Source organism: Lithobates pipiens, unplaced genomic scaffold (genome assembly GCF_037356315.1).
Source record: "Lithobates pipiens isolate NorthernLeopardFrog02 unplaced genomic scaffold, aLitPip1_a1.2 Scaffold_19, whole genome shotgun sequence".
NCBI classification, from domain to species: domain Eukaryota; kingdom Metazoa; phylum Chordata; class Amphibia; order Anura; family Ranidae; genus Lithobates; species Lithobates pipiens.
The window spans coordinates 525,445,413-525,459,489 of record NW_027507764.1 but is presented as its reverse complement, the minus strand read 5'-3'; the positions used below and the strand labels follow the sequence as shown (position 1 = coordinate 525,459,489).

At 44.3% G+C, this 14,077-nt stretch overlaps 1 protein-coding gene across 2 annotated transcripts in view; it reads left to right on the top strand.

The window, feature by feature from the left end:
* Positions 1 to 14,077, top strand: part of TNKS1BP1 (tankyrase 1 binding protein 1) — a 211,252-nt gene that overhangs the window by 112,062 nt on the left and 85,113 nt on the right. The window contains exon 5 of one of the 2 annotated variants that reach the window (XM_077493184.1): positions 11,724 to 12,193. In XM_077493184.1, the coding sequence (XP_077349310.1) occupies positions 11,724 to 12,193 (470 nt within the window). Of the gene's footprint in view, positions 1 to 11,723; positions 12,257 to 14,077 lie in introns of both variants that reach the window. The other variant, XM_077493183.1, reaches the window with a different exon arrangement.

Here is a 14,077-nt window from a genome sequence, read left to right as displayed (position 1 = left end):
TGTGACATCAACCCATGTGACCAACCCATGTGACATCAACCCATGTGACACCGCCCCATTGTCCCTATATAAGTGGCAGCGCAGCGCGTCCCTGGCATTCCGGCCGGAGAGAGCGTAGAGTCAACATCTCCTGGAGAAGAAGAAGAAGAAGAAGAACGGGCGGCGGCGGCGACAGAAGAAGAAGAGGCCGGCGGCGAGGAAGAAAGCCGGGCTCCTCCGCTAGCAAAAGAGCTACAAGAAGATAGCGGAGGAGTCCGGCGAGAAGACCCCTGAAGACGGAAGACCCGAGGAGCTGTGCAATAAAATATTTTAACCCTGTGTTGTGTTTTTTTTTGTACTTTTTTTCACAGGTGAATGAGTAGGGGTACATTGTACCCCATACTCATTCACATAGGGTGGGGGGCCGGTATCAGGGGCCCCCTTATTAAAGGGGGCTCCCGGATTCCGATAAGCCCCCCGCCCGCAGACCCCGACAACCAACGGCCAGGGTTGTCGGGAAGAGGCCCTTGTCCTCATCAACATGGGGACAAGGTGCTTTGGGGTGCCTGGTACGGCTCAGGAGGGGGGGCCGCCCGCTCCTCCCCACCCCCTTTTCTGGCCGGCCGGGTAGCGTGCTCGGATAAGGGTCTGGTGTGGATCTGGGGGGGACCCCCACGCCGTTTTTTCGGCGTAGGGGGTTCCCCTTGGAATCCATACCAGACCTAAGGGCCTGGTATGCTCTCGGAGGGGGAACCCACGTCAAATTTTTTTTCTGAAATTTGGCGTGGAGTTCCCCCTTCAGAGCTCATTCTCTGATTGGCCACGGCAAAAGTCGCCTGGCCTGGGGAAACCTTTCTGGCTGTGAAAGCTTTTTTTCCATTCATTCAGCTAAATGCATGAACATTCTCAACAAAGTAGAAACTAGAAAGCCTTTATGCGGTGACTCACCTCCTGCCTCACTGTCTTGCAGCTCCGCTCCGGCTGAGGAACGGAGCTGCCGACGTCACTTCCGGGTTTCGTGAAGCAGCCGAAAGCCGGAAGTGACCTGCCTGTCTAAGAATGACAATGCTCCCGCCCGTAGTATCACAGTGATTTTACGGGCGGAAGCTAGTCGGCGTTCTGCAGTGCGCCGCAAGGCGGGTTTTTAACCCGCAAATTAAGCGCCATGGATGCAATCTTGTGATTGCATCGACGTGGCGCTTCTCATAGTGCACTGTGACCGGCGCCACAGTACACTATGTTAAATTGTTAAATGACATTTTTTTTTTTTTTAAATGTCTTAAAGGGCCCGTTTTTTTTTTTTTTTTTACTTTTTTTTGTTTTTTTTTTTTTACTTTTTTTTTTTACACCTAGGGGGAGGGGGGGCTTCGCCCGGGCGCCCCCTATGGGCGGGCCGCCACTGCTTTTGAGGCTCTTTCCATTCATTTCAATGGAGAGGGGGGTTTGAGGTGGTTTTTTTTTTTTTGCACTCCAATCATGCTCCAAAGATGCCACTTGCAGGAGTTTTTTCACCGCCCCATCAGCGCACTGCCCCAGTGTGAAAGAATTCATTGATTTTAATGGAAATAGGTTTCTTAAGCTTTTCAGGTGCTTTTTTTTTTGCGCAAAAGTGCTTGAAAAGTGCCTCAGCGTGAAAGGGGTCTTAAGGGGACGTTTTGCTTTATGTCTTCCTTCCTGCCTCCTCTGCCACATTTGCCACATAAACATTTTTTGTGGAGCAGGTATCTAGTTTTAATAGATAAATGCCCATGTGATCTGAGCATAAGACCCCCCCCCCCCCGCCTTTTCCCGTAGCCTTCTGGGACATGTCCCAGAGAGCTGCAGGACCATTCACAAATCGCAGTGCGGCTCACGCACAAGAAGTGGGAAGCCACAAGGAGTCACAGTTGGCCTCAGTAAACATGCCAGCGCCAAGGACCTGAAGACTGGCAAAGAACCGACATAGGTAAGGATGCCACTAAATTCCTGGATAGGTAAGTGTCCTTTTATTAAAATTCAACAGCTACAGTGTTTGTAGGTGATGACTTTAAATTTTCTTCTTTCCAGGTCCTTTAGATCCTTGTTAACTTTAGCCACTTCAGCCCCGGACCATTTGGCTGGCAAAAGACCAGAGCACTTTTTGCAATTCGGCACTGCGTTGCTTTAACAAACAAAAATTAACGTCCCTTTTCCCCACAAATAGAGCTTTCTTTTGGTGGTATTTGATCAAAAGACCTGTAAACAAAAATAGAGCAAATATTTTTTTTTTAAAACGCATTTTTTTTAACTTTTTGCTATAATAAATATCCCTAAAAAAATATAAAACTTTTTTTTTCCTCAATTTAGGGCAATACATATTCTTCTACATATTTTTGGTTAAAGAAAAATTGCAATAAGCATTTATTGATTGGTTTGCGCAAAAGTTATAGCATCTACAAAAGTTTTATGCCATTTTTATAAATTTTTTTTTTTTTACTACCAATGATGGTGATCTGGGATTTTTATCATGACTGCGACATTACAGAGGACAAATCAGGCAATTTTGACACATTTTTGGGACCATTGTCATTTTTACAGCAATCAGTGCTATAAGATTGCACTGATTACTATAAAAATGACACTGGCAGTGAATGGGGTTAACCACTAGCTGGCTAGGAAGGGGTTAAGTGTGTCCTAGGGAGTGATTATAACTGTTAGGGGGTGTGGCTACGAGTGACACATCACTGATCACTGCTTCCTCTCCGTGAGATGATCGTGGGTATCCCTGCGGACATGGAGTCCACGGGACCCATGATCCTTCTCATGAAGCTCGCAGCAGGATCGCACATGACCACATGGCGGCAAATTCAAAGGGACATACAGATTTGCCCAGCCGCGCCATTCTGCCGACATATATGTACATGCGGCGGTTGGCAAGTGATTGACTAGTTGCCAACTACCTGCCACAAAAAAAAGGTAAATTAAATCCACAAGGGCTTTTTTTTACCACAACTATTCTCTTATATTGGCTTTTAAAATTTACAAATGCAGAAATTAGATAAGGGTTGGGAACCATTATTGATAGATAAAAAATGCATTTTATATACAACTATATAGATCAGACCAAAATGAGGGACAAATGAGGGGGGGAGAGGGACAGAGGGATATTGTTCCAATTCAGAGACAGTCCCTCCAAAACAGGAACAGTTGGGAGCTATGCCTAAACTGTAGACTTTGTAAAAAAAAAAAAAAAAAAAAAAGGTCAGATTTGATTCTTTTGTTATAACCAGAACTCTATGTTGCAGAATCACCTCACACACTCCTCTCTGGTTGAAATATGAGATTGTTGGTCCTAGAGGGCATGATACAGCAAGCGAGTCTACAGATTTGCATTTATACCCGTTGTTGTTTTCACTGCTTCCCTCTCTGTAGCAGTCATACAGGTTTTTTGTGTTTCAATGTAAGGATTTTCAGATGAGACAAGGTAAAAAAAATAAGGATTACATGCAATTATTCATAAAAGGAATTAAAGTATAACTAAAGGAAAAACACATATTTTTTTTTTAGTTTTGGATTGAGTAGAGAGGAATTAGAATCCCTCTCAGGTTGTTATTGCTGTCTGTGCTCCTTTTAGAGAGATTCACCCTCTCTATTAGTCCTGCTTACCATGACATTTCCTGATCACACCCTTTCCCCCCAAAACGTCACCCCTCCAAATCCCTCACAAATGACTTGACCACGTTTTAGAGTAAATGTCCTTGACGCCCCTTTTATTAACAAAATATAAAATTAAATAAATAGCATCTTCATAAATAACCATTAAACTTCAATATACTTTTTAGGGATCATGGAGGGAAACAACATACCACTGGTCACTCCGAACAACTTCTTTAAACTTTAGGCCTCCAGTAGGAAACCCCTGACTCGGAGGCGGTACCCAACCTTCGCAGTGACCTACCCTTTTTAACCCTTCCAGGTTAACCCCTCATAACCTGAAAGTACCAGAAACAACCCCCATCCCATGGATGGGTACAACATGTTCTATACATGTAAGCTCTCTCTTTTCCTCCACCCAACACTGCCACAGCATGAAAGGGGTAACCCCTTACCCTTGCGTGCACCTCCACACCCTCAGCCCTCGCTGTATGCCTTCCTGAAGGTCCAGTGCCCACAAATCAGTCCCCACAGCATTAAGATGTACCCCATCACTCCTCAGATACCTCCATGTATCCACCTCCAGCTCTCTGTGGCGCATGGACAAACCCCCGTTTTTGATGAAAAACCTGCTCACCTCCTTATTTACTTTTATTTGGGCCCTGTCCACCTTTTTAGCTGACCATCCCCATCGCCATTACGTCCTGCCCACCATATCCGACCATACTATAACCATCCTTGGGTAAGCTATAAACATAAAAAAAAATCACATTTTACATCACAAATAAGGTCCCTCATAGATTCATAGTTCCCCCAACATGTAACAGCAAAACATCCAGGGCCCTGTCCAAATGGGAGAACCTATGTACTTCCCCCAACACCCTGTTCCACGACATGCCTGGGACACCGATCTACCTGACCTGAGCCTCCTGCCTGGAGATACGTAACTACCTACCATTGGGCCGAACCCCAGCTCTTTTGGCCCCCCCCAATAAACGTAGGAGTAACCAAGTATCCAAACTAGACCCACCTCTTGATCTGTGAACAAGAAAAAATGACAACACAAACCACATAAAATATCCATCACCAATACAGTATAACAAACTGAAAGTCACATGAGACCTCTTATAGCATCAGATGTAGGCGAATGTACAACTTGAATCTATCTGAGTCCCACCTACCATTGTGCCTGACTGCTTCCTGACTCAGACCTGCCCTTGACGCCTCTGTGGCTGCCCCTATCCAAAAGGAATGAGAAGAGAAACTTCTCAGGTAATACCTAGCTGTTGACACGCATCTTCTAAACAATGCTACAAACTGGAACTTTGATAAGGATGCACCGTCCTCATGTATTAGAAAGGGACCAGCGACCCCAGGTCACATGTCCCGAAAAGATTCCACTGCCCTAACTGGGCAAATGCGTGACTCTGAAATCCTAAAAACCTTGAGTTGCATTCCTTTGATTCCATCTGATCTAAACCTGTCCCACTGAAAACAAGACAAAGCATCAGCCAAAGTGTTGTCCATCCTTGGTAAGTGTACAGCATAGATGAATGCATTCACTTGTAAGCAGTGTAGAGCCAAATGTCTCAACAACTTGACCACCTTGACCACCGCCTCTGATGCCGCTGTCAGTCAATTAACCACCTGTACCACCCCAGATTGTCGCAGTTAAAATGGACCTTTAGGTTGCGGAAGGATTCCCCCCAAATTTCCATGGCCACTACAATTGTAAACAATTCCAAAAGAACCAGGTTCTTCAAAAACCCGGCCTCGTCCCAAGCTGGGGGTCACCGAGCTTCACTCCATTGTCCCCGGAAAAAGGCACCAAACCCAGTGGAGCCTGCAGCATCCATCAATAGTTCCAAGTCACAATTGCTGATGGGACCTGACATCCAAAGAGCGTGCCCGTTAAACGACTCTAGGAAATCCTTCCACATCTGCAAGTCCTCCCTATGCTCCTTGTTCAGGCTCACAAAGTGAGTGGGAGCCTGTACTCCCGCAGTTGCTGCCACCAGCCTGCGGCAAAAAACCCTACCCATGGGAATTATGCGGGAAGCAAAATTCAGCTTCCCCTGCAAAGATTGTAATTGACGTAGTTGTAACTTGCGTACTCCAATGGTCCCCCCGCACCTCGCCTTTCAGCCTCTCTAGCTTGTCCCTCGGCAGATGGCATTCCATCCCAATAGAATCTATTTCAATTCCAAGGAATGTAATGTTCGCCTTGGGGCTCTCTGTTTTCCCCTGAGCTAAAGGAACCCCAAAATGTTCCACCAGATGTTGGAACGTCCCCAACAGGACGGCACAGATATTGGAACCCCCTGGGCCAACACATAAAAAATTATCCAGGTAATGAATGACGAGTTGATATCCAAAACATCCCGGGCTGTCTATTCCAAGAAGGAGCTGAACGTTTTGAATAAGGCACACGAGATGGAGCAACCCATTGGCAGGCAACGGTCCTCGTAGTATGCCCCATTCCATGTGCAGCCCAGCAGCCGAAAGCTGGCTGGATGCACTGGCAATAGCCGGAAGGCCAATTCAATGTCTGACTTGGCCATCAATGACCCTTGCCCATATCGCCACACCCATGCAACCGCTGCATCAAAAGAAGTGTACGTTACTGCACACTCCTCAGGAGCAATTGAATCATTGCTCAACCCACCTTTCAAAAAGGAAAGATGTTGAATCAATCTGAACTTGTTGGGCTCTTTTTTGGGAACCTTTCCCAGTGGAGAGACTACCAAGTCCAGTAGCGGCACCTTACTAAAGGGGCCGGCCATGTGCCCTAAAGTAACTTCCTTCCCCAGTTTTTCTGAAACTACTGCTGGATGCAGCAGGGCCGACCGTAAGTTCTTAGCCTCCGGTGGGACTGTCGTCAATGTACAAGGTATTCTAAAGCCGTTAGTGAAATTGGCCTCCAATATGTGCGGTGCTGCCCGGTCAGGGTATATACTGAGGAGAGGAAGCATCCTTTCCACCCACACCGGAATCCTCCCTCTTACTCGTAGACTCTCCGACACTTCCTTTTTCTCTCTTAAAGAACTTGGACAGTGCGTGGGATCCCCCGCAGCCTGAACACATGTGTTTGAATTGACAGTTTGTCCAAAATTTGCACGTGCCCTCGTTGAGCTGCCAACAAAAGCCCCATCTTTTCTCAGTCAGTTGTCTCGCTCCAGAAACAGCAGGGAGGCGGGACTGCGAGCGAAGCCGAGCAGTCGGCTCTGTCTTTTTCGGCGGTGCTCTGTATGTTTCGGCGGCGCTCGCTCGGTCTGTCTCGGCGGAGGGAAATTTAAACGTGGTCAAGGCTGCAAATGGCGCTGTGCAAGCTGAAAATTACACTGGCAAGCTAAAAAATTTAACTGGCAAGCTGCAAATGACACTGGGCAAGGCTGTAAACCGTGCTGGGCAAGGTGCAAATGATGCTGAGCAAGCTGCAAATGACATTGATCATTCTGCAATGATGGACAAGGCTGCAGATGCACACTGATAAGGCTGCATTGATGGGCATTTAAATGTAAGGTTTTTTTTTTCCTTAAACTTCCCTCCTAAAACTCTTTTCCTTAAAATGCCCTCCTAAACTTGGGGTGCGTGTTATACACCGATAAATACGGTGCTTTTTGCTCTGTTTATGCTTTTTATCTGACCTAGTTTTGTGCACATTTAAAATAGTTTTGTTTAATTATTATATATTTACACATCATTCAATATTTTTATGTTGTTGTATCAACTGCAGGATTTTAACCCCATCCTTTAGTTTATTAGGATTTTAAGGTATAAGGGGAATATAATAAGTACACCATTCACACCTGTTTCACTGTTATCTTTAGTGTTTTGAGGTCACTATCTAGTAAAATTAATAGCACATCACTTATCACCCTCTTAATTGGTCACACATAGCAGCGCATAAGTATTTTCATATAAATTGCTAACTATATTATCTGTGCTTGGAGACAGTGCAGACAGGAAACTGGTTCTGCTGGCTCCTCAGTTATGTATAAGAATGAGAAATTCTTCAGCACTCATGCAGTAAGATAATTATCTAAATTTCACATTGGCTCCATTACCTTGTAAGGAAACGTATCCTCTGCATTCTCCTATGAGCACTGTGATAGGCATTGGCTTGGGTTACATAGCAATTCAACCCCTCTCACCACAAATTATTATTTTAAAACTAAGCAAAAAATTGTAAAATAAGGACTGCATACACACTGTTTCATAAGAAAACATACACTGTATGTCAGGTTAAAAATGTATACACATAATAAATAAATAAAATGTATTTTATAAACCATCCTAGCTCCCCTTTAATAAGTACGGTACATACCAGGACTAAAAGTTTTTAGCTTTTAAGGCTTTATGCCTACAGGCTTTTTAAAAAACTAGCTGTAAAGCTAGTACCAACGCCAGGAAAAAAGTGGCGTATAAAACGTGATTTTATCTGTGTTTTGCATTGGCATCAATGTGCGTTTAGGCACACTAGCTTTCTCTGACTCTATTCAAAATCAGTGGTTCTCTATGGGGGCCCGTTGATTTGAATAGAAGTCACACCAAAAGTAAGATCAAGATGATCCGACTTACGGTGCTACTTGTGTGCTGAGAATCTTGAAGGGGAACCCTGCCAAAACTTGGCGTGAGGTTCCCCCCAAGATGCATACCAGACCCTTATCCGAGCACGCAGGTCAGGAAAGGATAGGGGACGAGCAAGTGCCCCCCCGGACCATACCAGGCCACATGCCCTCAACATGGGGAGTTGGTGCTTTGAGGTAGGTGGCGCAGGGCCCCCCTGCCCCAAAGCACCCACCCCCATGTTGAGGGCATTTGGCCTGGTAATGTTCAGGAGGGGGGCGCTCTTGCTAATCCCCACCCCCTTTCCTGACCTGCCAGGCTGCGTGCTCGGATAAGGGGCTGGTATAGATTTTTGGGGGGACCCAGTGCCATTTTTTTGGCGTGGGGGTTCCCCTTACAGACCGAAAGGTCTGGTATGGTCTTCGAGGAGGAACCCTATGCTGTTTTTTTTTTTTTTATTTACCGTGGAGTTTCCCCTAACTAGACTTGAAGGGCCTGGTATTGTCGGGATCAAAGTCACGTCCCGTTCATTGAAGTCGGATGGAAGTCAAACTTTGAGTCGCAGGGCAAAGTCGGATCCACAGTCGTATGACTATCGTGTCGTACCAGTGTGAACTCAGCCTTAGCAAGGTTACTGAGTATTGGTTCTCTTCAATGTCAGGATATTTTGTATATCATGCTTCTTTTATGAACATGCTCTTTTTTCAGCTAAAGTATATTTTATATAGATAGAACTTCTATAAAAGATAAGTTCTACACCAGGATTGGGTGTTTTCATGTCTAGTCAAATAGATGCCTCAATGATTAAAGATCAGTATAAGTAGTGCACCATTGGGCTTTCAAAATAGTTGCTTAAAGCGGAGTTCCACCCATAATATGATCTTTACATAAATCAGCAGCTTTGAGCATGGACAACAACATTTTAACTTTACTTACTCTGTCTGAATTGTTGCAATGGGGTCCCTTCTAATCTGTCACTTCAGGGCTGTGGCGATTTACGTCATATCCCGTGGCACCTGTGCTTCTGGGAGATGTGTGTCATCCTTTCCCAAGAGTCAGTGGGCAGCCCCAAAGGCTAGCATTGCGTTCTTTTATGCTGTCAGCCCTATGCCCGACTTACAATGCACATGCACAAGATCAGAAGGTGCATGCTGGGTAGAAAGTCCTATTGGACTTCACATGCCCACAATCAAGATGGAAGCGCTCAGGAACATGAAAATAAGGTAAGTAAATTATAAAATAAATACACTGAGAACGGGATTTAAATATATACATGAAAGAAAAAAATAAATGTTGGGCGCAACTCCGCTTTAATGAGGTCCACATTTTTGTTATTACTATTGTGGCCCTACATTGAAAACTATTCAAACAAAAAGTTTATAATCTGTTCCGAGAAACTCTATGTAAGCCTAAGCCCCTGTACACACGGTCGGACATTCCGACGGAAAATGTCCGATCGGACCGTGTTGTCGGAGAATCCGACTGTGTGTGGGCTCCATCGGACTGTTTCCATATCCGATGGACAAAGTTTTAGAGCTGGGCTATAAAACTTTCCAACAACATGATCCGATTGTGTGTAGAGAATTCTGATTGGACAAAGTGCCACACATGCTCAGATCAAATTCCTAGACCAAAGCTATTGGCTACTAGCCTGAACATAGTCCTGTCGTAACTAAATAACGTCATCACGTTATGTACAATCGGATTTTCCATCAACTTTGTCCGACCGTGTGTATGCAACACAAGTTTCAGACAAAATCCGACGGATTTTGTTGTCAGAATGTCCGACCGCGTGTACAAGGGCTAAGACATCATAATGATAACATTATCAATTATGGTAATTGGTTTATATTTGTTGTATCCGACAGAAAATCTGGCACAGACGTTTATTAGGCCTTGGTTCACACCTGTGCTCCTGCTTCTTCCTGAATTTTTGGTGCATTTTTGCAGATTTTTTTTTTTTGATGCTTAGTGATCCATGTTTCATATTTTTGGGATTTTGGCCAATGGTAGGCAATTAAAGTTAAAAAAAATTCAAGGAGTTGTAAAGGCAGAAGGTTTTTTTATCTTTGAGATCAAGAAACCTTCTGTGTGTAGCAGCCTCTCCAGCACCCCTTAATTACTTACCAGAGCCCCCTCCCTCTCTCCAGTGATGTCCATGAGTGTCTTAGCCATCCAGGACTCTCCTCCTGATTGGCTGAGACACAGCAGTGTTGCCATTGGCTCCCGTGGCTGTCAATCAAAGTCAGTTAGCCAATCAGGAGAAAGAGGGGGCAGGGCTGGGTCAGGGCTCTGTGTCTTAATGGACACATGGAGCTGTGACTCGGCTCGGGTGCCCCCATAGCAAGCAGCTTGCTGTGGGGGCACTCAACAGGAGGGAGGAGCCAGGAGAAGCGAAGAGGAACCTGAGGAGGGGGAGGATCCAGGCTGCTCTGTGCAAAACCAATTGCACAGAGCAGGTAAGTATAACATGTTTGTTATTTAAAAGAAAAAAAAAAGACTTTACAATCAGTTTAACATATTAAAGTTGTGTCAAGATGAAACTTATGCTGCGTACACATGACCAGACTTTCCGGCAGACTAGGTTCGACAGTCTTCCTGACAAACTTTTGGCGGAGTTCTGACGGACTTTCCGAACGAAGAATGGACTTGGCCACACACAAACGGACTAAGTTAGTTCGAAAGTCTGTTCGTTTTGAACGTGATGATGTAAGATGGGACTAAAAAAGGAAGTTTCTATAGCCAGTAGCCAATAGCTCCCTTGCGTCGTATTTGGGCCGTCAGACCAGCATACAGACAAATGGTTTTCCCGATAGGAATTGAATACGTCGGCCAGATTTGAAACTTGTTCTATTTCTTGGTCCTTCTAATTTTTTAAATGAAAAACGATTGGATTAGCCCACACACGATCGTATTACCCGACTGACCTAGTCTGCCGGAAAGTCTGGTCATGTGTACGTGGCATTATGTTTGCTTTCTGTTTGTGTGGTCAAGAAATTGTCCCAATCCTTGTACAACTCATGGACAATGACCTGCCATGCCTTCTCACGATCTTTGTAGGTACTGTATATTCAGATGGATCATAAAGGAAAGGTCTTGCCCTCACTAGCCAGGTTGGCTCTTCTGTATCAAGCATGCTGTTGTCTTCTTCGCTCCTTGTTATGTGCAACCTGTAGAGTAGATGTTGCTAGAAGGAGGTGTCTTGTTGTCATGCTGCAAAACCCATCAAAAACACAATGTGTATTGATTTTTGATGCGCTTCTATTGAACTCTATGGACCAATCCTGCACCAAAAAGAGTGCCTGTAGCTCTTCCAAACCACCCTGAACATACTTTTGCTGATAGGTGTCCCTCATTCCCATCTCTAAAAGTTGGGAGGTATGGAAGAATATAATGCAGAGCCCAGCAGAGTGTGGTGGTCAGGAGTATGCAACATACAGCCTAGTTAGTGTACAAAGTGCAGTGGCCAGATAAAAGTTTAGTAATTATATTGAAATGTACTATTGTAAATAAGTAAGTTGTTTTTTTTTGTTAGTAATTAAATGTCAATTCTTATCCTGTAGGCCCCACAGACTGAAATCATGGTTACGAACCAAAACACAGAGCAAAGCAGTCTGGCAAAGCAACAGCAGGATGAACAGGTTGAAAAGCATGATATTTCTTCAGTGACCCAAATAGCTGCCAAACCAGCGACAGAGAATAAAATGTATACAAATATTCCCCATGAAGATAAGGAAAGCACTGTTTCCATGGAACACAACATACTAAGTACAGCCGAGCACTATGATTTGCATGAAGGAAAATTCCAGGTGGCCAGTGACAACAATAAAACACCATATTCTGATCAAGAAGACAAGGAGATTGTTGCTCCAACAGACATGCAATCCCCTATTTGTACAGTGAGGCCATATGAATTTTTTTCAGATGAGTCGGAAAAGACCAGCACACATATACGTGAATATAACATAGAGGAAGAACAGGATCAGCTCAAAAACAGAATACATGAATATGATGATACAACGCAGACTAGAGAGTATGTACCCCATCAAACATCAGATGGTTTTGAGAAACAAACAGAATATCCTTCAGAATACAGGTAAAATGACCTTATGTTTTTTCCATGGCTAGGCTGACAAGGCCTTTTTTAGTGATATCCGCATATAACTTTGGCTTGGTTGTTTTGGCCCTTTCACACAGGCTTTCAAAAGTGCGTCTAGCACAGATTGCTGCAGGTAATTATCATCGGTAATAGAAAGCGCTCTGGCATGTACAAAAGAGCAGATACACTGTGCAATCAACAAAATAAACAAAATTCTGCCACGCTAATAGTAATATTACTTGTTCAAGGAATTCCGCATTATCATTGTTTCCATATTGTATGCTACAATTTGCACCCGCCTTAATCACGATGTGAATGTAACATAATACATCCAAAAAATAAAGGATAGAATAGTTCAGCAAGGGGATTCAATTATCCACGCTGTAAAGCATTGATGAAGGATTTTTTTATTTAAGTAGCAAAACAAAAATGTAACAAAAACAGTCTAATACCACGTACACACGCTCAGATTTTCCATCGAAAATGTTCGATGGTAGCTTTTTGTCAGAGTAGTGTAGTAGGCTCCATCGGACATTTTCCATTGGAATTTCCAACACACAAAATTTGAGATCTGGCTCTCATATTTTCTGACAACAAAATCCAATTGTGTGTACACAATTCCGACGCACAAAGTTCCACGCATGCTCGGAATCAAGCAGAAGAGTCACACTGGCTATTGAACTTCAATTTTCTCGGCTCGTCATACCTCACCCTGTTCTTGGTCGGCCATACTCTGTATGGAAAAGACGATCTGTCAGTTCCCTGCTCAGAAAACCAAAAACTGTGTGTTTACACACACAGCTGCCAGTTCTTCGTGTGCCGCTCGGGACCGCAGGGCACCCCCTAGTGCGCGCGCACCCCCTAGTGGTCGTTTATGCTACCGACGTAGCATAACGGTGATTTGCGCAGCTGAACCATGCCTACAACTGCAGCAGCTGGTCAGCATGCAGTTAAGGAAGTAAACCCTGAAGGAGTTCCTTGCTGGGCTTTGGATCCTCTGTGCAACCATCTTGGATTATGGGAGCTGGCTGTGAGTTCCTGAAGTCTTACAGCTGGTTTCCCACTGCGCCTGTGTAGCAGTACTGAGTGACTGGTCCCGCAGCCTCCTGGAACATGTGATGTGTACTAGGATATTACGGAAAGCGATGGGGAGTTTGGGTGGGGGTGGTTCAAACTGACTTCATTCTAGAATAGGAAAAAATGCATCCTCACCTAGAGAGAAAAACAGCACATTTTTAAAGGAGGGTGGGAGGAGGATGAGTGGTACCTTTTAAGTGAAGATCCACTTTAAGAAAAAATTGATCAGCAGGGCAGTTTGGGTGTGGATTTGGAAGAGATTTGGCAGCTGTTTTGTTACACTGAGAATAAAAGCGTATTGTTCCAGACACACGTTAGAAAAAATTTACTAGCAGGAAGTTGGTTGTTCAACCTATCCAGTTAGAAGGTCAAAACTGCAAACACAAATAAAGCAGGTTTGTTTTCTACCATATAAATTCAGATACATTTGTAGAAAAAAAAAGCAGAGGATAATTTGTGAGTTATTCAAATAGGTCTAAATGTATAAATACAAGTCTGGTTTTTGGCATTTTATTTTGCCAGGATTTTTTTAAACTCTTCAGCTTACTACAGTGTACCACAACTATTGGTACCATTTTACCTCATATCACAAACATTACATATATTTTACTCTGCTCTGAGCCCCAACCCGGGGGGTTGGGGCGTAGTTTGCTATCTTCGTTCTGAGCACGGGACCACCTTGTACCAGCACTGGGTGGCCCCACAAAATACAACTGGGTCCTGCTTGCCCCATCCCTCCCA